This window comes from Lutra lutra, chromosome 10, assembly GCF_902655055.1.
Source record: "Lutra lutra chromosome 10, mLutLut1.2, whole genome shotgun sequence".
NCBI lineage: Eukaryota > Metazoa > Chordata > Mammalia > Carnivora > Mustelidae > Lutra > Lutra lutra.
The window spans coordinates 676,045-699,296 of record NC_062287.1 but is presented as its reverse complement, the minus strand read 5'-3'; the positions used below and the strand labels follow the sequence as shown (position 1 = coordinate 699,296).

The 23,252-nt window shown below is 50.4% G+C and overlaps 1 protein-coding gene across 1 annotated transcript; it reads right to left on the bottom strand.

The window, feature by feature from the left end:
* Positions 1-3,400: 3,400 nt before the first annotated feature.
* Positions 3,401-23,003, bottom strand: BIRC3 (baculoviral IAP repeat containing 3). The gene is made up of 9 exons (XM_047692858.1): positions 22,867-23,003; positions 16,889-19,154; positions 16,704-16,803; positions 14,428-14,506; positions 11,238-11,286; positions 9,432-9,674; positions 5,524-5,778; positions 4,841-4,882; positions 3,401-4,519 (listed from the first exon to the last, which is right to left on the bottom strand). Exons 2-9 carry the CDS (start codon positions 17,739-17,741, stop codon positions 4,326-4,328), a joined length of 1,815 nt encoding a protein of 604 aa, XP_047548814.1. The 5' UTR covers positions 17,742-19,154; positions 22,867-23,003; the 3' UTR covers positions 3,401-4,325.
* Between the last annotated feature and the right edge of the window lie 249 nt (positions 23,004-23,252).

Sequence of the window (23,252 nt, the reverse complement as noted above, 5' to 3'; positions counted from 1 at the left end):
GATGCTGAGATCCAGAACTGAGCCGAAATCAAGAGTCGGTTGCTTAACTGACTGAGTCACCCAGGTGCCTCTATAGTTCGGCACTTTTAATATCCACTGACTGATACATCACTGAAAAAGTTCTTACAAATACATTTAACAATGCTTTTCCATATATGTTTCTTTTGCACATGGGTGTCAACTGTTAAGAAACAAAACTCACCAAGTAAATCAAGATGTAACTGGCTCCATTAAAGGGTTCCTGAAATGGGCAGCACCCCTTCTAGCACATGGAGGGAGCTCGAGGAGCTGTACAAAATAGAAGGTTTTGTAGGAAGGAGGATGGGGAAGAAAGTTATTGGCAGAAGAAAAGGAGTGTTCAGGTGGGGGAAGCTGGGGGGTCTATGAAGACGGCCTCATCTTCCTGTGGGGGAGGGGATAGAGAGGACCCCCAATGCTGACTTAGTGGTCCTGATTGGCTGGTAAAGACTAGCTCCTGGGGTGCTGAAACTGTGGTTTCATTACATATTACGCCCTGGTGTGGTTTCCTCCCTAACACTCTCTATCTGGAGAACGGTGACAGGGCATGGTGGTACTTCCCACCATATTACGTTACATATGACATGCTATCATGCTATTTGCTCAAGCTACTGTGGATTGGACTTTGACCCAGCGAACTACACTGATCGCTCTTTTCAGGCATGACCTAAGCTCTGTCGTCAACACAAACCAACCAGATGACCCCTTTCTGAGGGCTCCTTGCAGAAGGGACTCTGATGTCCTGCCCGCAGAATGACCACTAAACTAAAGGGTCCCAAAGTCGCCCAGGTCTTCTCCTGCCTTTCACTCACCAGCTGGGAGACCTGAGGAGACACACTTAGACTCTCTTAAGCTCAGTTTGTGTGTCTTTATGAAACAAGAGCAGTGGGGTCTTTGGGGGGGCTCAGTCTTGGCTGAATGACCAACTCTTGGATTCAGCTCAGGTCCTGATCTCGGAGCGGGGAGATCCAGCCCCGCATCCAGCTCTGTGCTCAGCATGGAGTCAGCTTGGACGTTCTCTCTCTCCCCCTTTCTCGTACTTGGGTGTTTGCACTCTCCCTTTTTCTCAAATAAATAAATCTTAAAAGAAACAAAACAAGCAGTATCTACTTGATAACTTCGTGTGAGCATTCCAAGCACCTGACACGTTAACTCACTGAATGCTCAGCAGGGTACCTTGAGAGGCTGTTATACCATCTGCATCCCATGCAGACGCACACAGAAGCACGGACATGCTAAGTATGTAGCCCAGGGTCACACAGGGTCACTCAGCAGTGATTTGAACCCAGAGCCTGCAGGGTCAGTCCCTGGGCTACACAGCCTTTCTAAAATTGCAGCGCGTCTCCAGTAAGTAACGTGTGTAGCTACTGAGGACGCGCGAGTTCTGTAAATGTCTGTCTGTTACCACTGCTATTGCCAGGACCCTAACGCCGGTGTTGGGATGTTCTGGGAAGGCTCTTTCCAAGTTGAAATGCCTTGCTTCCTCATTCAGAACAGAGCTCTACATCCCGACCTGCACATCAATCTTTATCTGGGTTGAGCTTTCCTCTCTAAAAATTCCTTTTGATCTCTAAAGGAGTGCAGTATTTGGCCCATGGCTCTGAATCTGAGTTCTGATTACCAAGAGCAGCAATTCAGGGAGAAGAAATCCCTCTCCCCACCCCCAGTCAGAGAGCGTCACGAGCTCAGAAAGGACTTGTTCTCGGTCGGGCTCTCTGCTAGGTGGGGTCCTACACTGGTGAACAAAACACATGACTCTGGGTGCCTGGGGACTCTGTGGGTGAAGCGTCCCCCTTTGTTCAGGTCATGGTCTCAGGTCCCAAGACTGAGTCCTGCATCGGGCTCCGGCTTAGTGGGGAGCCAGCTTCTCCCCCTCCTCCCTGCTCGTGCTCTCTCTCTCTCGCTCTCTCTGCCTCTCTCAAATAAGTAGAATCTTTAAAAAAAACAAAACACCAAAAACACATGGTTCCTCTTCTCCTGGAAATGTTGACAATGGAGTATGACATTAAAGACATCTATAAATACAAACCGTATTGCACAGTGTCATAAAGAGCGAGAACAAACAGGCCATTGGGAAGACAGGCCGAGAGACGATTTAGGTGATGGAGTCCGAGGACACCTCTCAGAGGAGGTGACATCCAGGGAAGTAGACCTGAGAGATGAGTAGGAGTTTCCCAGGTAAAGAGTGAATGAAAGAACATTCCAGGCAAAGACTTGAAGCAAAAGAGCTTGTCATGCTTAGAAAGTGTGGGATGTTGTAAGGGGAAAGGGGTAGAAAATGAGGCCGAAAGCCATGCAGGCCGTGTGAGGGTCTGACAAGAAGCATATTGTGCAAGCTGAAACCTATTGTTTGCACAGTGCAAAGTGGGACTGAGCCCGGACTCCTCCAGCCTCTGGGGGCGGGTGTGGGCACAGCTTTAACACGGAGGAGTAATGCCGATTCCTTTCCAGGATATTAGTGTTGCTTCTAAGAGAGTGAATCCCTTCAACACTCCGTCTGATAATTTTGCCTGGAATTTACCTCGTAAATACCCACAAGGTCTACTAGGATACGTGCGACACCAGAAGGAGGTGAAGACAGTTGAAGGACGTTGACTGTGACCAAACGGGGACCAGGAGCCACGAGCACCATGTAACTGTCAGGGGCTGACAAGAGAGGCGTTTTGTGAGCATGACCCAAGTACGGAATTACGCTTGGTGCCGTGCTCTGAACTCCAGCACAGACCATATACCTTGTACACTGAGATTTAAACCACCGATTCAGGGCACTGCAGACCAGACTGGATTGGGACAGAGGGGACAAGGCTGAAGAGAATCGAATGAATGAATGCAGGTCAAGCCCTCCACAATGGTGCCTGACCGTCAGCACGCTGAGCTACCATTGTTATCTACAGTGATTTATTTTTTCTAAAACAGGTTATCAAGTCAAAGAACACTTGGGGGAATAACAAAACATTTGGATAAACAAGTTGGCTATGTTGGCTGTGTATTACCAAAAAGACCAATGTACAAGAGTTTCACAGTGGAGAAGGCGAAATTAAAACAGTAAGTGTAGTATGCAGTAAGACCCAGATTTTTAAAAAACGTTGCAAGAAGGGAATGTCCTTTGTAAATATTTATCCTAAAACAATGTTAGGTTACGACGGGCCTCAGCAATACAACACAGCTGCAACTGTTTTGGGAGCCCCAGGAGGAAGCTGGTGCCACGTAACCAGCCACCGGAGACTCCTCACAGGGAGCCAAAGTCAGCAGCTGCCCAAAGGAGTAAGTGTCCCTGCACCGAGAGATGGACCCTCTTGTCCTCGCTGGGTTCCTAACCTGTCTCTGTAGGACCCCAGCACACATCTAGAAGTGCTTTAGTGGACGGACCTTTGCTTTTCCCCCCCCGACAATATCCCCCACTCCAGTGTTCCTTCCAGTTTTAAAGCCCCAGCGAGTCTACAGAAAACAAAGGACAGAAAATGATGAGTTGGGCGTGCCGAGTACCAAAAAGTAACGCGACCAAAGCAAATGTCCTGCCCAGACAGTACAGAATAAATTCATTCCCCAGAATGGGCTGCTGACATGTAGGCCGAGTCCCGGATCTCAGAGCACAGTGGTGAGGACAACAAGGAACGTTTCCTGGTGGGTAGAGCAAGCACGAGACTTCCTGAATGAACAAGCTTGCTGATCTCGACTCGCACATCCCACCTGCCGAGGAGAGCCGGGTGCGGACCCGCCCATACCTGGGATCTTCGGTGGGGATGAAAAACCATCTTTGAGAAAGGGATCTAAAGATAGTTCAACACCCAGGGGGTCTTAAGGAGGATGGAGGAGGAGCCTGGGAGGGAGTAAACGGATCCAGAAATACAGACGTTAAGAACAACAGTCCCTCTGATGGCTTTATTAAAATGTCGGTCACAGCTCTCTTTACAAAACCACCAGGTCCCCAGAAAGTCATTCAGCAAGTATCAAGGCCTTCTATCGGCAGGAAGCGCGTCCAGAAAGGCAGGTCATCCATGCTCCTGTTTCTTGATACAACTCCAAAGTATTTAAAATTCTGGAAGCTTCATTCACCCAGCATTTCAGTAGCACTGCAATTCTGACTTAGCATTGTGCTTATAATGCTGTGTCTTTGTTCACACGAGCAAAAGCCCATCGTTCTCCTCTCTCTTAGGTGCCCACAGCTCACAGGGTTTAGACAGATATTTATATAAACCAGTTTTGAGTGGCAAAAAGTGTTAGGGAAACAAACCAGTATAGTAGTCAAAGTTACAATACATTTAATCCACTATTTTTAAAAGTGTAGACAGAGTGTGGGATCGCTTTCATGAAAGAAACGTACGCACTGTGCCCTTGACTGCGCCCCGACAGATAGGACACCTTCTCAGAGACGGGGCACACTCCTGGCACACGACCAGGTGGCCGCAGGGAATGAACACGACGGACACCTCCTTGTCCATGCACACTTTGCACGTCCTCTCCTCCTGCAGCCGCCGCAGCTGCTCTTCCACAGGTAAATCTGGCAAGAGGGAAGAATTTTTTATTTTTAAAGATTTTATTTATTTATTTGACAGACAGAGATCACAAGCAGGCAGAGAGGCAGGCAGAGAGAGAGAGAGGGTGAAGCAGGCTCCCTGCTGAGCAGAGAGCCCGATGCGGGGCTCGATCCCAGGACCCTGAGATCATGACCTGAGCCAAAGGCAGAGGCTTAACCCACTGAGCCACCCAGGCGCCCCAAGAGGGAAAAATTTTTGACGAAAGGCAACTTGCTCCTCCAATGAAAAGCTGAGAAAACAAAACCCATGATTTCTATGGGTTTAAATTATGAGTACTATGTTACCTGAGAGATTTTCTGGGGGAATATACTTTAGGTCTTGTTGCACTAGGGGAGAAACACAAAAGAGCATTATTAGTAATAAGTACGGTTAATATTAAGCCACAAAGTATCCATTTTTAAGCGAAGCCACAAAGTATCCATTTTTAAGCGAACCGCTCAGACTCCGGCCAAATGCTATCAACAGTTGCCACAACGTCAAGGGCAACACAACTCTTTCATCTTGTGGCACAAGCTTATACATTAGACTGAATCATTTCCAGGAATCCCAAAGTATTGCTAAAAGCCTATTTTCTTTTTTATTTTTATTTATTTATTTATTTATAAAGAGAGTCAGTGAGAGAGAGCATGAGCGAGGAGAAGGTCAGAGGGAGACGCAGACTCCCCGTGGAGCTGGGAGCCAGATGCGGGACTCCAGGATCATGACCTGAGCTGAAAGCAGTCGTCCAACCAACTGAGCCACCCAGGCGTCCCTTATTTTCTTTTTTTAAATTGAATTTAAAAATTCAATTTAAATTTGAATTTGACCTGAATTTTAAGTACCCGTGAGTTAACATACGGTGTAATACCCGTTGCGGGCATGCAGAATTGGGATTTGACACTTCCGCGCCCTGCCCGTCGCTGGTCACATTACCAGTGTGTTTCCAACTAACCTAGAAAGTTCCCCAGAGTCATTGAGCAGCACTCACCAAAGATACGCTTGTATAGCACGGGGTCCACTTCTTGCAGAGAGTTTTTAAACACGGTGACGGCCGAGCTGCCCCTCCCTAACACGGTGTCGAGCAGCTCCCTCGCCTGCAGAGGCGTCCGCGCCTTCTGCTCCAGCACCCCGCGCTCGTGCTCACTGATCACTCCGGCCGTCAGCAGGCTGTCCAGGATCAGGGGCACCTGAGTCAAACACTGGAGAAGCACCGTTTGGTTCTTCCGGATCAACGCTTCATCATCTTTAGAAAACAGAAAACACAGACACGTTCCAGCTCCGCTCAGACCTCCTTCCACACGGACACACGACTGAAGTCATGCCCTGTTCGCACCGCAGGGGACTGCTGGACCTGGGGGTCCCTGCTGCCCGGCCTCGGGACCTGCACCCTGTGAGGGCAGCCCTGCGTGTCACGGGTCGCCTCTGTTTGTGCTCCCAGCAGCGCCCGCGGGAGGTGCCGATGCCCCCACCTGGCAGCGGACAAAGAGAAAGCAAGACATGCTGCGGGACACGCAGGGAACGGGAACGGTGGCAGACTGGCGCCTGGCCACCTCCCGAGGACTCCGCACAGCCACTCAGCCCCTCACCGAATCCAGTTCAGAACCTAAGAACACTGAAATTCCAATCCAATTGGAAAGACAGAAGAGATTAAAATGACAGAATGTTTATTTCTTAAATTATCGTTCACCTGGGAAATATCTCCAAAATTCCCTGCTGGGATAGTTTTAATTATTTCCCCAAATTAGACATGATATTGCCATTACCCAAATCTTTTATAGTAAGTAGGGAAAGACACTAACAGCCTTCTAAAAATTAAATCATACTTGTCAATGATACCATCTTGTCTATAGGATCATTCTATTCTCTGTTGAGATCCAGGTTTTGTATCTATCGATGTAGTATTTTATATTTTGAAATTCTGCAATTTTATTATCCCCTTGGAATACAGTTTGTGAATCTAAGTTTAGTCATTACTACACAATTTTACCATGATCCATTCGGCTCTTTCTATAAAATAACCAATGACAGAAGTTGAGCTGTCTAAAAAATTATTTGAGGGAAGAGAACTGTTGGATTTTAGAAACACTGACTCTAACAAGTAATAGGACATAAAAATAGAACCATTCAAGGGGCTCCTGGGTGGCTCAGCGGGTTAAAGCCTCTGCCTTCGGCTCAGGTCATGATCTCAGGGTCCTGGGATCGAGTCCTGCATCGGGCTCTCTCCTCAGCAGGGAGCCTGGTTCCTCCTCTCTCTCTGCCTGCCTCTCTGCCTACTTGTGATCTCTCTCTCTCTGTCAAATAAATAAATAAAATCTTTAAAAAAAATAGAACCATTCAATAAAAAACAGTGCTTAGTAAAAGAGTCAAGGCCAGAGAGACCCATTCTGAAGGTCACTGGAGCTCTGGGCATAACCGGGAAAGAGGACGCGGGACTAGCACGGGGTCTGGCACTAAGCGCACGCTCCATCCACACCTGAGGGACAGCCAGGCAGGCAAGTCTTAGTGATCCAGACAGCAGCGGGGACAGAGGCGTCACGGCCGGGGGGCTAAGATTAGCACCTAATCGACTTGGTGAAATCATCTGGTGCGGAGGTAGTGATACACCAGAAAACTAACGTAGAATTCATACCTCATCTTGACATATATTCATTCTTCCATCTAAGATTTCTGGTTCTTTTTTAAAAAGATTAGAGAGAGAGAACAGGGGTGAGGCGAGGAGGAGGCTGATGGGCAGAGGGACGAGAAGACTCCCCACTCAGTGCAGAGCCCAACACGGGGCTGGATCTCACCACCCTGAGACCAGGGCCGGAGCTGAAATCAATCATCAGATGCTCAGCTGACCGGCGGACCCATGTGCCCCTGAGGTTCACTTCTCTATTTCACTTAGACTAATGTAACAAGTTTTCTAAAATTTTAAGACTTCTTTCTTTTTAATATTTTATGTATTTATTGGTCAGAGAGAGAGAGAGAGGGCACAAGCCACAGGAGCAGCAGGCAGACAGAGGAGCAGGTTCCCCACCGGGCAGGGAGCCCGATGTGGGGCTCCATCCCAGGATCCTGGGATCATGACCTGAGCCGAAGGCAGACGCTTCACCAACTGAGCCACCCAGGCACCACAAGATTTCTAAAATTGTATTGCTAGTGGGTGAGGAAAAAAGACTCATTTCAAAGTCGTAGACTGTCTTCTGGCTTCTAAGAGGTAAAGACTTGAATACACCTTTGAAGTCTATTATTCTTTCGCTCTGGAAATAATATCCCAAATTGTCTCTTTATTTACACACCTGTCAAGAAATTACTTATCTACTGTTCTTGGGAAATTGTAAGGTCCTCAGTAACCTAAATGGAAATACTTTCATCTGCTCATTCCAACAGTCTCTCTGAGCACAGAGCACATGCAGCCAGTGCTGGGCAGCGCACACTGCACAGACCGTGGAGATGCTACGAGATCTGACGACGCAAATTATAGTATATTGTCGACAGCGGTCATCTCAGCACACTGGTGATTTTCTTTGAAAGAAACACAGAGGTTTCACAGCTGGCCTCCACAAACAGTTGTGGAGGGGGGCATTCTCGTCTTTGGAAGATGACCACCAGCTAAGACGGAGAGGACCCCTGCAGGGACGGGCACCGCTGCGGGGCTGGTGGTTTGCAGAACCGAGGAAGTCACACTTTAGTAAAGGCATGATCAGATGTACTCGCCCAGGCTGGCCAGAAGACAAACCCTCCTACGGAGCAGACTTCGTGAAGCCTGGTGGACAACCTTCCAATCACCCGGGGCAGAAAAAGATTCCAGATCATGCTGGACAACCACGAGGGGCAAACCCTTTTCCCTTTCTGGGCTGTGGGCGTACCCAGGGGCAAAAGCTCTCCTAAGGGAAAACACCTGGGACTCTCCGAGTCATTTATGTAAAATGGCCAGACCTACACAGCGGTGAGCCTGAGCAGAAGCTGGACTGAGAGACTCATGAGGACGGGCTCAGGGACACAAGAGAGTCCAAGAGCTGTAGTTGCTGACCGCCATCGGTGATAGACCGTGCTTCCGGGACGCCGAGCCTCTAGTAAGAGCTCGTGGAGAGCTGCAGTCTGCTTCCAATGCTGGAAAGACTTCTGGGTCTGGTCCACGCTTGGCAAAGGGCAGCAGAGCAGAGATGAACACCCCTGCCTGTCGGGGTCCGAGTGTGGACGGCATTCAGAGTGGCCAGATGGGAAGGGACGTGCTCGGGGGAAGACCGTGTCTGTCAAGGGCCACAGAGCAGAGGCCACAGGGCAGCTGACGAGGCAGGGAGGGGCGTGGCCACCCTGTCTTGAGAGAACATGCACCCGTGTCCTCGCCCTCCCCTCCGGAACAGAAGGGCCCCTGAGGGGGCTCCGGTCCCATGTGTGCAGGCAGGACACTCAATCACACTTCGTACATTACTGGATTATTAGTGCTGCGGTAGTGTCCCTGGGCTGAGATGCTCTGTGATGCGAGTACTAAAGGGACCGTCCCTGACCCCACTTCAATTTACGGGAGTGGGCGTGGGTCACAAGCGGTGAGTGATTCCATACGTGGCCAACAGCCCAGGGCACAAGTATAATCAAGAACGTGCTTTCACTCAACACACACATTTTCAATCAACTGATGGGCAATCCAAATACATTGTAATGTAAAAACTTTCCAGAGTTCAAATTGAGAACACTGAACAGAACTGCCCTGAGTTTTCTGTGACTGACACACAGTGACATCGCACCCACACGGTGACATCACACCTGCAGTGACCTCACACCCGCACGGGGAACTCACACCCACAGTGACATCACACCCGCATGGGGACCTCACATGGCATGGTGACCTCACACCCGCACAGTGATGTCAGGCCCGCACAGGGGACGACACTGGTCAGTGTGGGTACGTACCTGAGTCTTTGTTCTCAGCTGCTCGCTCTTTCTCCTCTTCCCTGAGTTCGTCTTCCGCGTGCAGTAAGTCCGACACAATCTCGTTCACGGTTCTGTAATTCTCCCCAGTGCTCAGGATCTTACTCTGCACGGTCTGCCTCACCAGGCTCCTGCTGAAGCCCATCTCCAAGGCGGCCGTCACCACGGGCGTGTTCATCATGACCGCGTCTTCTGAACGGATTTCTCCAGGTCCGAAATGGACAACTACAAGAAATAAAGGATTTCGCTATGCTGGGAGAGTCTGTATGTCTTTTGAATTGAAAGTTATTACAGTTTCAAGAACATAAAGCCCAGAAAACATATGGGCATTGTTTTATATTAACTTTATTGAAGTTAAAACCACGATGTATGTGTCCAGTCACTAAAATAAGAACATGGAAAATTGTACTGCCATACAAAATATGCATTATTGGGCATAACTATGAGTGGAGGAAGAGAATGTCGGGGATCCCCGTCCACTGAACATCCTTTACTCCCTACAATGAATGAACAAATGAGCTTTCTAAGTCCCGTATGTTTTCCGTGTTTTTCAAAGAGGTCACTGTCCTCACTCACCCCACCCCTGTGGGCCTCCCAGAGTGCCTCTCCTGTCTAGTGCCTTCTCAGCAGTGCCACCAGAGTGTCTTTTCATAAACACAAACCCAGCTGTGTCGCCCTCCTTCAGAAATCCCAGCAATAATCCCACTGTTCCACAGACGCTCCACTGTGGCTCACAAGAGGCCGCCCATCTGGGCCCCGCTGGCCTCTTCAGTCTCATCACTTGCCACTTTCTCATTCCCAGGCGACACTCTAGCCCAGAAGTCACAGACAGATGGCGCACGGGTCACGCCCGGCCTGGCCAATGGCTCCGAGCGTGGGCCTGCCTCCTCCATCTGCCTGTTCGCAAATCCCACTCTGGCCGTATGGAATTTTATTCAGTTCTGCAAACGTCCCTGTTTTGTTTTTGTCACTTAAGCCTTCCATGCACTGTTCTCTCTGCCTAGAATATTCTTTTTCTCCCTTTGTCACCTGCTTAACTCCTACCCTTCCCTTCGATTCTGTGCCAAGGCAAATATGTCCTCTGGAAAGCCTCTCTCATCTTCCAACATCGGGTGCACAGCCCTTCAGGGGCTCCCACAGCACAGCACCCTTTACTTTTCCAACCATATCCCTTCCTCCTACCTGCGTTCTTGTCTGTACCCCCTGGACTGTTTGCTCACAAGAGCAAGGGTTCTGTTTACCCTGTTCCGGGTTCTTTCCTCAGAGGACCGGACACACAGAATATTTATTGAACTGAATTAAACCCTAGAGCATGGAGTAGAACAGCTTATTCAAATCCTGGCTCTGTCACCGTTTAGGGTTAGCCTCAAAAGACAGGACATTTAGCCTCTCTGAGCCACAGGGTCCCTGCTGAGGAATGGGAGTAATATTTTCTACCCTTTTCACGTTACAGAAGGAGTATGTGACCGATCGCATGTCATCATGCCCGTGTCCCCACAGGGTCCCCACAGGGGCAAGGCTGGGTGCCTGGTGTCTATTAGACCTACAGACACTCACGTCCTGCCATTAGATGACACCACTCAGCACGGCAGGTTCACAGTGGAGACCAGAAATCTGGTTCCTTAGGCAACTACGATGCACGCTAAAGCTTGAGAAACACCCACTTAATGCACTGAGAGCGCATAACACAGAGCATCGTACAATACACCTTGTGACCGTTACCAGCTTTCAATCTCCATAGTACCTGCGGTTCTGTTTAAACGCAATAATTACCGTCATTATACGTACTTGGTGATTCAGCATTTTCATCTTCTGTGTTGTCTGAAGTAGATAACAGCTACAGGGGGAAAAGTTTATAAATTAAAATACAAGTCTTAGCCTGTTACAATATAAATGAGTCAAGAGATCTATTTTATTCAACTTATTGCAAATTGACGTGCTTGTAGGCAAAATGATTTTGTTATCTTGAAAGCAATGTATCATTGACATTTAAGAGCTATTCTCAACACCAGAAACTCTTCTTCATGGACTCTACATTCATGACGGCAAGAAAAGTGCCCCACCTTCCAGTGAGCTAGGAGACAACAGCTGTTTGCCCTTCATCCCCAGCATCTTACATTTCCTGGGTCATCGTTTGGGGTAAGTTGGATCCTACAGCAGTTCTACCGGCTGTGGCTAAAAAGGGTTTGACCCTCAAACTATTATATAGGCGCTTATCTGCTTTTCCAAGATTATTTTCCATTCAGCACTTTGACTCTCTCCTGCCACACCCTTCTGGCCTGCCAAATTTCTGCTGAAAAACCTCTGCTAGGCTTATGGGGTTTCCCTTATACGTAACTGTCTTTTTTCCACCTTGCTTTTTAGATTCTCTCTTTATCATTACTTTTTGCGACTTTAATTACTGTGTGTCTTAGTGTGGACCTCCTTGGGTTGATTTTGTTGGGGGCGCTCTCTGCCCTCTGGATCTGGATATCTGTTTCCTTCCCCAGATTCAGGAAGTTTTCAGCTATTAATTCATCAAATAAATTTTCTGCCCCCTTTTCTCTCTTTTCTTCTCCTGAGATCTGTATTATGCGAGTATTTTTATGCTTGATGGAATCAATGAATTCCCTAAGTCTATTCCCATTTTGCATAATTTTTTTTCTCTCTCCTGCTCAGCTTGGTAACTGTCCATTACTCTGTCTTCTAGTTCATCAATTCATTCCTCCACTTCTTCCTGCCTGCTGTTCAATTCATCAAGAGTGTTTCTTGGGGCTCCTGCATGGCTCAGTCATTATGCGTCTGCCTTCGGCTCAGGTCGTGATCTCAGGGTCCTGGGATCCAGCCCACATCAGGCTCCCTGTTTGGCAGGTACCCTGCTTTTCCCTCTCCCACTCCCCGTGCTTGTGTTCCCTCTCTCGCTGTCTCTCTAACAAATAAATAAATTTTTTAAAAAATTAAAATTTTTTTTAAAAAGAGTGTTTCTCACTCATATCTGCTGTGTTACTCTTTACCTCTGTTACAGGCCTACTCATCTTTTCTCAAGTCCAGTGAGCACTCTTCTGATCACTGCTTTAAATTCTCCATTGGGCATGTTACCTACATCTGATTCACCTGGGTCTCCTGGTGCGATTTTGTTCTGTTCTTTCATTTGGGGTGTATTCCTGTCTCCTCATTGTGTCTAACTCTGTGTGTGTTCTGTGTGTGAGCAAAGACAGCTCCATCTTCTGCTCCGGAGAGCAGTGGTCGTATGAAGAGGTGGTCCTGTGGTCCCCTGCAGTGTCACGTCCCCCACTCCCCAGCAGCCAGCACTTCAGGGCTGTCTCCCGAGTGTGCTGTGCGTGTCCTGCTGCTGTGGCTGAGCCACTTTTGCCTTCAGTGCAGGCGTCTGCAGGGGCTGTCTTGGTCTGTTGTAGGCAGGATTTTGTCCCTGAGTCATTTGTGGACCAGTCTGGGGTCACCTTGGGTTTGAGCTCAGTAAGACCAGAGATGCAGTAGCCCCGAACCACAGGGCACCGTCTCTGTGTTGTTCCTGAGAAGCTTTCACTGCTGGGCGGGGCCTGCAGGCCAATCAGCTGTCTGTTCCCAGCCCACTGCCGGGGACGTGGTGGGAGCTGGGACGCGGTGGGACGGGTGCTGGCCCGTTGGGATGCCTGCGCGCTACCAGGCTCGTGGCCCCGGTTTGTATGAGTTCTGACCAAGAATGCCTCAGATGGAGTGGATCCACAAAGTACCTGGTGCTGGCAAGGTTCATGCCCATCTTCTGGTAGGAGGGCGGCCCAGGCACCAGCGCTGAGGCCGGCCCGGGGAGGAGGTGGTGTGTTGTAGGCAAGGGAGGCGGTGAGAGTCAGCACCATCCTGGTTCCCACAGGAGGCTGTGTGTTTACGCGGAGGGGCAGAGGCAGAGAGCGGTGCTTGCCGCCCTCAGGGACCTCCGAGACCACGAGGAACTCTGCCTCCCATGGCCCAGGTGTGTTCTTCAATCTGCTGCTTCTCACCCTGCGTCTCCATGGGCTGTTTCTCGTGCTATGTCTCTAAGGGCAGGGACTCAGTTTCCTCTCACCTACCAGCTGCCCCAGAGCCAAGCCTGGTGATTTTTAAAAATACCAGTTTTCAGTCCTGCTGGTTGTAAAAACTCACAAAATTCGGCCCCTCTGGTCTTCAGAGCTAAATGTCATGGGGATTCGTCCTCCCGAGGGGGGCTCCCCAGCGTGTGGGTGTCTCTCTCCCCCTCTGGGCTGTGGCTCCCTCCCGCAGGTGGACACAGTCTCCGCCCTTCCCGCCCTCTTCCCTGTGGCCTGCTCTCCACGGTTGGCTGTGTAGAGTCTGCTCTGCCAGTCCCCAGGTCACTTTCTGGGTTATTTGTGCTGACGGGGGATTATCTAGTTGTATCCATGGGACGGGCAAGGTGAGCCTAGGGTCCTCCTGCTCTGCCATCTTCTCAGCAATCCCCTTCCAGGAAGATTAGAAGGAGCAATAAAATTCTTTCTCAAGTCTTTTAAACAAAAATTAGTATTTTAAATGCTACCATCCTAGCCAATGTTTTCCTCAAATAATTTAACTGATTGTGACCTTATTATAGCAATACTTGGGGCCATACCTTAAATATTATTTTTCAGGAAGTCTCTAATTCTGAATATATTTTTATCCAAAGAATAATTCTAAGATCATGTTGAGTATTTTTTTAAAACGGGATGTACTTTTAAAGCCACTCTTGTCTTTTCACTAAAGTACTGCACTCTGTAATTATCAGAAAATAATTTATCTGTTGTTAACCGATGATCTAAAAAAAGCCATCCCTGGGGCGCCTGGGTGGCTCAGTGGGTTGAGCCGCTGCCTTCAGCTCGGGTCATGATCTCAGGGTCCTGGGATCGAGTCCCGCATCGGGCTCTCTGCTCGGCAGGGAGCCTGCTTCCCTCTCTTTCTCTCTGCCTGCCTCTCTGTCTACTTGTGATCTCTCTCTGTCAAAAAAATAAAAAAATAAAAAAGCCATCCCTACCTGTTCGAGTAGATGAGGGTAACTGGCTTGAATCCGACTGATGAACTCCTGTCCTTTGATGCGTATCAGGTACTCGCACCTAAAATGTAAATAACATTAAGCTTGGGGTTATTTTAACCCCGTTTGTAGCCTGTTCAATATTTCCGCTGACTGTGGACAGACATGGAACCACCTGACACCCATTTCGCCTCCCACAGCAGAGGTGAGGCAGGTTGCATGGGGCACGGCGCTCCCAGTGCCCCGGGGCCAGGCAGGCTGTCCCGCTCTGAGCCCCCAGCGGCTCTCCCAAAGTTCGAGGAAGGCTACCCACGGTCCGCACACTGAGAAGAGAGCCAAGGGGACAGGTAGGAAGCTCTCTCACGGACGACCCTGCTCATGGACAGGTTTGTCTTTAGAAAGTTCACAGCATATGAAAAGGGACAAGGGAAGTAACGAGGAAGGTGAATGCGTCTCCTGGTGAGTCCGATCCTCGCGAATCTGGCAATTCCTAGACAGCACACGTCGCGGTCCAACTCAAGCACAAGACGACCCCTCACCCTACCAAAAGCGAACCCGCCCTTCGTCTCGTACGCTCACAAAACGGCCACCGTGAAAGGCTAGCAGCACTGCTCAAAAACCCGTGGGTAAGGTATTCTTAATCTCCGTAAGTTCTGAAATCTGAAACATCTGGGCGTGTAAAGGGGCCACAAGTGACAGCATCACACTAAACACGGGAGGAAGGTAAGTCATTATGAGCTTAGTAAGCGACACGAAAATCATGAAGAGTTTTGAGCCTGGAAACTATAATCATAAATCACCTAGTCTCAGTGAGAAAAGGAGAGTGTGAATCAGGACGGAACTGTCAGAAGCGCAGGAACGTACGGCCAAGGGATCTGTCGTGACAAAAACACACGTGCTGGGTCCCTCTTTACCCTGATACCCGATTTAACATCGCGACTTGGCTCTGATTCTTCTTGCCCAGCTCTGTTTTCTCTTTCTATCCATGGAAACTACCATCTTCCGACATGCTACATAACTCATTTATTAAGTTGGTTTTTTTAAAGATTTTATTTATTTACTTGAGAGAGAGAGTGAGCGAGCATGAGAGGGGAGAAGGTCAGAGGGAGAAGCAGACTCCCTGTGGAGCTTGGATCCTGATGCGGGACTCGATCCCGGGACTCCAGGATCATGAGCTGAGCCAAAGGCAGACACTTAACCAACTGAGCCACCCACATGCCCTAGTAAGTTGTTAACTGTCTGCCTCTCCCGCTATTAAATTAATGTACGAGACCAAGGGTCTTAGTTTCGTTCAACTGAGCATTTTGACCACGGAGACAGTGCCTGGCAATAAACAATTGATTAATATTAAATATTGAAAGAATGGAAATATGTCTGAGACATAAGATTGACTGAAAAAGATTTCAAAACAGCATCTATAACACCTAATTCATCTAGTATTATATACATTTATCTGTATATGTATACGTGCATGAAAAAATGTCTGCAGAGATATTCACTAAAATGCTAACTGATCCTCTTTATTTTCTTTCAAATGCTAAAATAACTTCATTTTTTAAAAATTTAAATTCAATTAATTAACACATGGTGTATTATTGGCTTCAGAGGTAGAGGTCAGTGGTTCATCAGCTGCATATGACACCCAGTGCTCATCCCATCACGTGCCCTCCGTCACGCGCACCCCCCAGTGACCCCATCCCCCATCTCCCTCCCTTCCAGCAACCGTTTGTTTCCTTTAAGAGTCTCTTATGGTTTGTGTCCCTCTCTGATTCTGACTTATGGTCCTCTGTTTTGTTTCTTAAATTCCACGTGAGTGAGATCATATGATAGCAGTCTTTCTCTGATTTATTCTGCTCAGCATAATACCCTCTAGTTCTGTCCATGTCATTGCAAATGGCCAGATTTCCTTTTTTATGGCTGAGTAATATTCCATTGTATGTTCGTGCCACACCTTCTTTATCCATTCATCAAACGGGTCCTCTTGAGATAGTGAGACTTCTGGACACTTACATTTTTTTCTCTGTACTTTTCTACAAGGTGTGATTTTGGTTTTTCTAATAAACATATATTATTTTAAAACATATATATTTTTTGATATATGCAGAAACACCCTAAGCCTCTATCTTCCACTAAAACAGGTTATTTTTCTAAGTCATCTGTCCTAAATTTATTCAAAAGTGCCTTTTTGAAACAGAGTGAAGCAAGAGCTGATTCTAAGGGGATACGTTCAGCCCAGCTCACAACCACCACCACCATCTGCAAAGAGCTTCACAAGTTACCTTGGAAACCACTTGGCGTGCTCCACCCACGGGTCGTCTCCAGACTCCCAACACCGCAGTCCACCGTCACAGCAAAAGCATTTGACGTCGTCACTGTGACCTAAAATTAATTTTGGACCAAAACACATGAAATCCTGTAAAGAGCCCACCCCGCCTGTGTAAGGTGCGGCCCAGGGCGCCCTTACCCGTGTAGTAGAAGCCGGCGGCGGCAAGCTGCTCCGGACGCACGGGCACGCGGGAGGGCCAGCTCCAGAAGGTCTGCAGACGGGCTGCGTGGGCCTGCATGCTCGCGTTGGACACGGGGCTCTGCAGCGCGTCCTGGAGCTGCCGGTCCACGAACGGGCAGTCGGGGAAGTGTCTCAGGTGTTCGGACAGAGCGCTGTCGCTCGGCTCCCAGTTGCTCAGCTTCCCACCACAGGCGAAGCAGGCCACTCTGTCCCCGGGTCCCACATAGTAGAAGCCGGCTCGGGCCAGATCCTGCGCCGGCGGGGAGGTCAAGGGCCAAGTCTGGAAGGTGAGCAGCCTGTCCTCCGCGGTCTTCAGGGCTCCCTCGCAGGGGCTGGGCCTCCGGGGAGCAAACTCCCGATTCTCTCTGAAGTTTACGGGGCTCGATGGGAAGCTGGTATAAGATCCGCTGAAAAAGCCCGTGGTCTCCAAGCTGGGCGGCAGCGGGCGCGTGGAGCTCGCGGCGGGAGGAGGCTGCGGGGGCGGACAGCGGGCTCCGGGCTCGGAGGCTGTGCTTAGACTCCGAACGAAGGCACAGCTGGGGTACAGCTTCCTATGCTTCTCCACGGGACGGTCTCCCAGTTTCCAGTTGTCCAGCATCAGGCCGCAGCAGAAGCACCTGACCTTGTCGTTGATGCCAGTGTAGTAAAACCCCGCCCGCGCCAGGCTCCTCTCGGAGACGGGGACGCCGGCTGGGAACGTCGAGAACGTGGACATGCGGTACAGCTCGCACGAGTGGTCGTACCTCAGCTCAAGCGCGGGGGCGCTTTTCAGCAGGCCGGACAGGCAGAGGCTCTCCTGGACCAGGTCCATAGTGAAGGGGACAGGGAAGGAAAGGGACTAGCCTTTCTCAGGGGAGGTAGTTTTGTGCACGGCTCTTGGTTTGGGTTCATTTTAGTTCTGGGCGGGGCTCGACACGGGCACCTGTCTTATCCTCCTGTCCGCGCGCTCCGTGTGTCGGCTCGCTGGCACTCTGCCTTCCACACGCACGCATTTCAAGGGACCATTATGGACACGGCCCCTTCACATAATCTTTACACCCACAGTGTAAGCGTGATGCCACACAGCTCCTCCTGAAGACAACCAAAACCCTTCCGGAAGGCACAGGGTGCTGTGGGGCATCAGAGGCCACTCCGCGCCCCGTCCCCCCGCACGGGGCAGCACGCAGCCAGCCCGCAGGTCAAACGCGGGATGTTCTCAGCTGGCTTGTTTGCAGGGGAAACTGTGCTCAGTAAGTGCTCTACAGAAACTAAACTCAAACTAGGTTCATCTTGCCTTTTTTTAAATGATGAAATTTGGTAGCCAGAAAGAAAGAAAAAGGATAAGACCTACCTTAAAAGGAGAATGCACAGCCCTATTTCACTGATTCTGGATGCATCTTTTCAGTGTCTTTGTTATCAAGAGGTATCTCACAACTAAGAACATCAGATTTTAATTAGTGGCATTTTTATTTCCCAAAAGTATTTAAATTGACAGTGTGTCCTACAATCAGTGACATCTCAGATGCCATGAAATACAGCATATCCCAAATCTTGCTCAAATTAAATAATTTTTCTTTCTATAATAATTTTAATAGGGCACACAGAACGATCTAGAACTTTCCTACAAATGAGAGTTTAAATGGGAATAGAACTGGCTGATGGGTCTTAAGGCCGGTTTCAAAATTTATTAAATAAGAATCACTTCCCATAGTTAGGAGCTTGGTCGCTGAATCACAGTGGTTCTATTTCAATTAAATTATCAGGATGGATGCATTCCTGACTGCCACCCATCGGAGGTCTCTCCTGCACATCTCTCTACTTTAGCAGAGGGCCGAGCGTTTACTCTCTGTTCTAGATAACTGCCACTCATTTTTAGATCTTTACCAAACACGAGTTCCTTTTTTCTATGCTGCACGGCAGCCAGGGGTCCAACAATGTGTTCCAGCGAAAATCACTTCCCCTTTATGCCCACAAGTCAGATTCAAATCAAGATTATCATCACTTTAGGGTCAGAACTCACAGGACTAGATTCGGTCATATGAGCCAGGCTTTTTTTAATTAACACTCTTTGGACACCGAAAACTCCAGTTCACTATTGAATTTGTGTATTCATGCACAAAACTACCTCCCAGAGATCAGACTAAGTCCCTTTTAAGGGGTTTAGGCCTCCATTTTGAGATGTTTTGACGTATAAAAGAAACTGGAAAAAATCTAGAAGTTGAATAGTTTGCCTCTTTTGTAAAACCTGTTTTAAAAAAAGAAAGACAGTTTTCAAAGTCAAATAATTCATAGCTGTGACACAGTGCTCTCTTCAAACCTTTTCCCCAGCACAGAAGGCTGCTCATGCAGGACTATGTGCCATGCCCACAAGGTCCTGCAGGACCGAGAAATCCTGGGGGGATCCACTGGCTCACACTGGTGCTGGCAGGAGCACGAGGAGGTCCGGCTCATGCTGGATTAGACCTCGGGTGCTTGACTCATTCCTGTAACTTGCTATTTTGAAATTTATACAGAGAAGAGTTACAGAAACAACAGAATTCCCACGCACATGGTGGGGACTCCCCTGGGGGAAGGGAAGGGGCAGAGGGAGAAGCAGACTCCCCGCTGAGCAGGGAGCCCTATGTGGGGCTCGATCTCGGGACCCCGGGACCATGAGCGGAGCCTAAGGCAGACGCGTAACCGACTGAGCCACCCGGATGCCCCAGGATCACAGGTTTTCTTCTTTAATGTTGTAATTAATTACCAACATATTTTATTTATTTATTAAGATTTTTATTTATTTGACAGACACATCACAAGTAGGCAGAGAGGCAGGCAGAGAGAGAGAGGAGGAGGAGGCAGGCTCCCTGCCGAGCAGAGAGCCCGATGTGAGGCTCGATCCCAGGACCCTGGGATCATGACCCGAGCCGAAGGCAGAGGCTTTTAACCACTGAGCCACCCAGGCGCCCCAAAAACATATTTTAAAAGTAAGAGACTTCCCATGACATTATCGATCCCAAGCTCCTCCTGAAAAACCCGAAGGGCAACAGGGCAGTCCCCACACGGCGACAGGGAGCTGGCCGCGAGGGGAGGCACCACTGTTCCCAGCAGGCATGCTGGCTCTGACATTCAGAGTGTCCAGGACATGTGTCACTGAACTGGCACCACGGTTCTTCTGTCGAGGCCGTTATTAAGAAAGTGAAATTGTCGGGCGCCTGGGTGGCTCAGTGGGTTAAGCCGCTGCCTTCGGCTCAGGTCATGATCTCAGGGTCCTGGGATCGAGTCCCGCATCGGGCTCTCTGCTCAGCAGGGAGCCTGCTCCCTCCTCTCTCTCTGCCTGCCTCTCTACTTGTGATCTCTCTCTGTCAAATAAATAAATAAAGTCTTTAAAAAAAAAAAAAAAGAAAGTGAAATTGTCCTAATACCTGTATCTGTCGAAAGTGACAGAAATGCAAAGTGGACCAAGAGAGACAAGTTGGGAAAAAAATGAAGGTGCCATATTTCTTCGTGGAAAAGGAGACTATTCCTACATGTTAAGATATGCACATAAAGTATGTTTTTGTTTAAAAGAGACGCCTGCCTCTGTTCATTTATGCCGCCTGCCTGGCCTGTCTACACTCGAGGCCCTACACCCTGGCCCTGTGCTCCAGAAGCCCAGCTGTGCACCAAGGCCCTCTGACTCCTGTGCACAGGCAGGCAATCATTTACGATCAGAGGACGAGAATACTCCAAGACGCCCATCCCGCATCCATTCAAACTCTCCCAGCCGCTTCTGCACACAGACCTCCGAGAGCTCTGGGGGACGCCTGCCACCTCACGGGCTGGGGCCACCATCCCCGCACAGCTGTCCGTGGCCCGAGGCAGCTCCCTAGCCCACTGCCCCTACAACCCTGAAGCCTTTGGATCCTTCCCAAAGTTCTCCCTGCTCCCCTTCGGAAGACTGCTTTGCCTTCTGCATCCCTAAGAGACCTCACTGAGCAGTAACCCTTTCATGCCCCCAAATCCATGCCTTTCTCCCTACAGCCCGCCTGCTGCATCAGAAATCCTGCCCCCAACCCCAGCCTCTCCCCTCCTCCTCTGTCCCAATTCTTCCTTCGAGAGAGCAGGCACGCCGAAGTCTGTCTTGGTTTCCGAGTGAGAACAGCAACGAAAGTCTTCTTTGAACCCCACTTTCCATTCTAGCAACTACAGTCGACTCGAACAATGCAGGAGTCGGGGTGCCCACAGCCCTCCCCACACTGTTGAAAATCTGACTCTGTTGACTCCCAAAAACTTTGTAATAAGTTTTTGACTAAAGGTGTTACTGGTAACAGTCAATGAATGTGTATTTTGGATATTGTATGTATTATGTACTGTTTTTTTACAAGAAAGTTAGCAAAAGAGAATGTTAAGAAAATGCATTTACAGCACTGTACCATACTCATCGAAACCGTACACGTGTAAACGGACGTGAGAGGTTGGAACCCAGCTGTTCAAGGGTCAGCTGGGCGGCGTCTCACTTTCCCTTCACAGCCCGAGAATGCAAAAGTGGCTACAGCCGGGGCCTCCCAGAACAACTGGATTAGGCCAACATGCCTTAAACCACCGTCAGCATTAATAACACCAGAGCCTTCTTTCCCAAAACCTACGGAAATGTTTGCATCTGACGCTGGGGCCCACTTCCTCTTAGAAATGGCCCACCCCACAGGCACCTGGGGGAGCTCAGTGGGTGAAGCGTCTGCCTTCAGCTCAGGTCAGGATCTCGGGGTCCTGGGATCGAGCCCCATGTCAGGCTCCTTGCTCAACAGGGAGCCTGCTTCTCTGTCTCACTCTGCCCCTCTCCCCACCCCCAGCTTGCTTGCTCTCTCTCACAAATAAATAAATAAATCTTAGAAAAGAAATGTTCTCCTTCCTTGGCCTCTTGATGCCACTCTGGTTCCTGTCACCTTTCTAGCTGTTCCCTCTCTGAATGGCTCAAGGTCTCAGCCTCTTCTCTTCTCTTAGGAGCTCTGGCAGGTAACCTTCTGGATCCCAGGGCTGGTGGGTGTGTCCCCCCTCCAGGGCACCTGGCAGGCCCACAGCTCTGAGGCTGGAGGGAGAGTGTACCTTCCCTTCCTGCCTCCCCCAGACTGTGAGTTTCTTCAGAGAGAACCAGCTTTCAGCTCTGGACCAGTCCTCCCACTGCCAACATCCACGGGGCTCCGCACAAAATGGAGAACATGCTCCACAGCTGCTGAACAAGGGAAGGTCAGCAGACTTGCCCCAGCACCCTGTGACCACAACACACTCATTTGTATGGTATTAAGAACATCAACTCTCCATTAGTGACTACAAAGTCTGCTGCCCCATGGCTTAATATCAGGGTTTGAAGTCACAGATCCTGGGTTTTCAGATACCATTCAGGCCCCCCCAGCACAGGGCAGGACCTTTGGCCAGGAAACCTCCCTGAGCCCGAGCAAGCCCATTACCCACGGAGATGGTCAAGACACGTACCTGGAACACAGCCGCAAACGTGCTGAGAGGGTGTCCCTGCACACAGAGGCGCTTGGCGGCAGCGGGGCCGGGATGACAACTGGCAAACCCAGATAGTCAGCGTCGGCCCGAGCCCCGAACACTGGGCCACCTAGACCAACCGCACTGCCGCTGCCCGAGCTGCCCACCCCCCGCCCCAACGGCGACCGCAAATCTACTCGGCGCCAACCCGCGCCAGCACTCGCTCCTCCACGGGGTCGTCGGGGGCGGACAGCTGGGAGGCGCCCGGGGCACCCTCCACCGCGCGGACCACCACCGGGCCCTGAGGGTCACCCCAGCCACGAGGGCCTCCCGCCCACGGGCTCACCGCCGACTGGCGCGCGGGGGCACACAGGCCAGGGGGTCCCCGCAGCGACGCCTGGCCCTCCCGCCTCCCGGCCGACCCTCGCCCTCCGCCGCGCTCCCCCGTGGGCCGCACCCACGCCAGGGAGGTCCGCACACGCGCACCCCGACGGCCCGTCACCCACCTGCCGCCCCGAGGCCCCGCGCCAGCCGCCGGCCGTGTCCTGGGGTGGCCGCGGGCGCCCTGCTCTCCCGGGCAGCGCGAGGCCTACGCGGCTTTTAGCGGCCTCGCCGCCCCCATCCGTGCAGCCCGCTGGCCGGTGCTTTCCTCGCAGGCCGTGGGGGAAGTCCGCGGCGGTAACCGCACGCACTTCCCCTGGGCCGCGGCCTGGCAAGCTCCCCGGGGGATTTCCGCGACCCCGGGGGCGCCGCTGTGCCGGCCGCGGCCTTTCCGCCCGCGCGGCTGCGGCCCGGGTCACCGCGCCCCGCTTCCCGACAGCAGTGACGTGCGCGCGGCGGCCGGGGGCGCGGGGAGCAGGACGCTCCGCCGGGGTCTTCCCTGGGCCCAGCA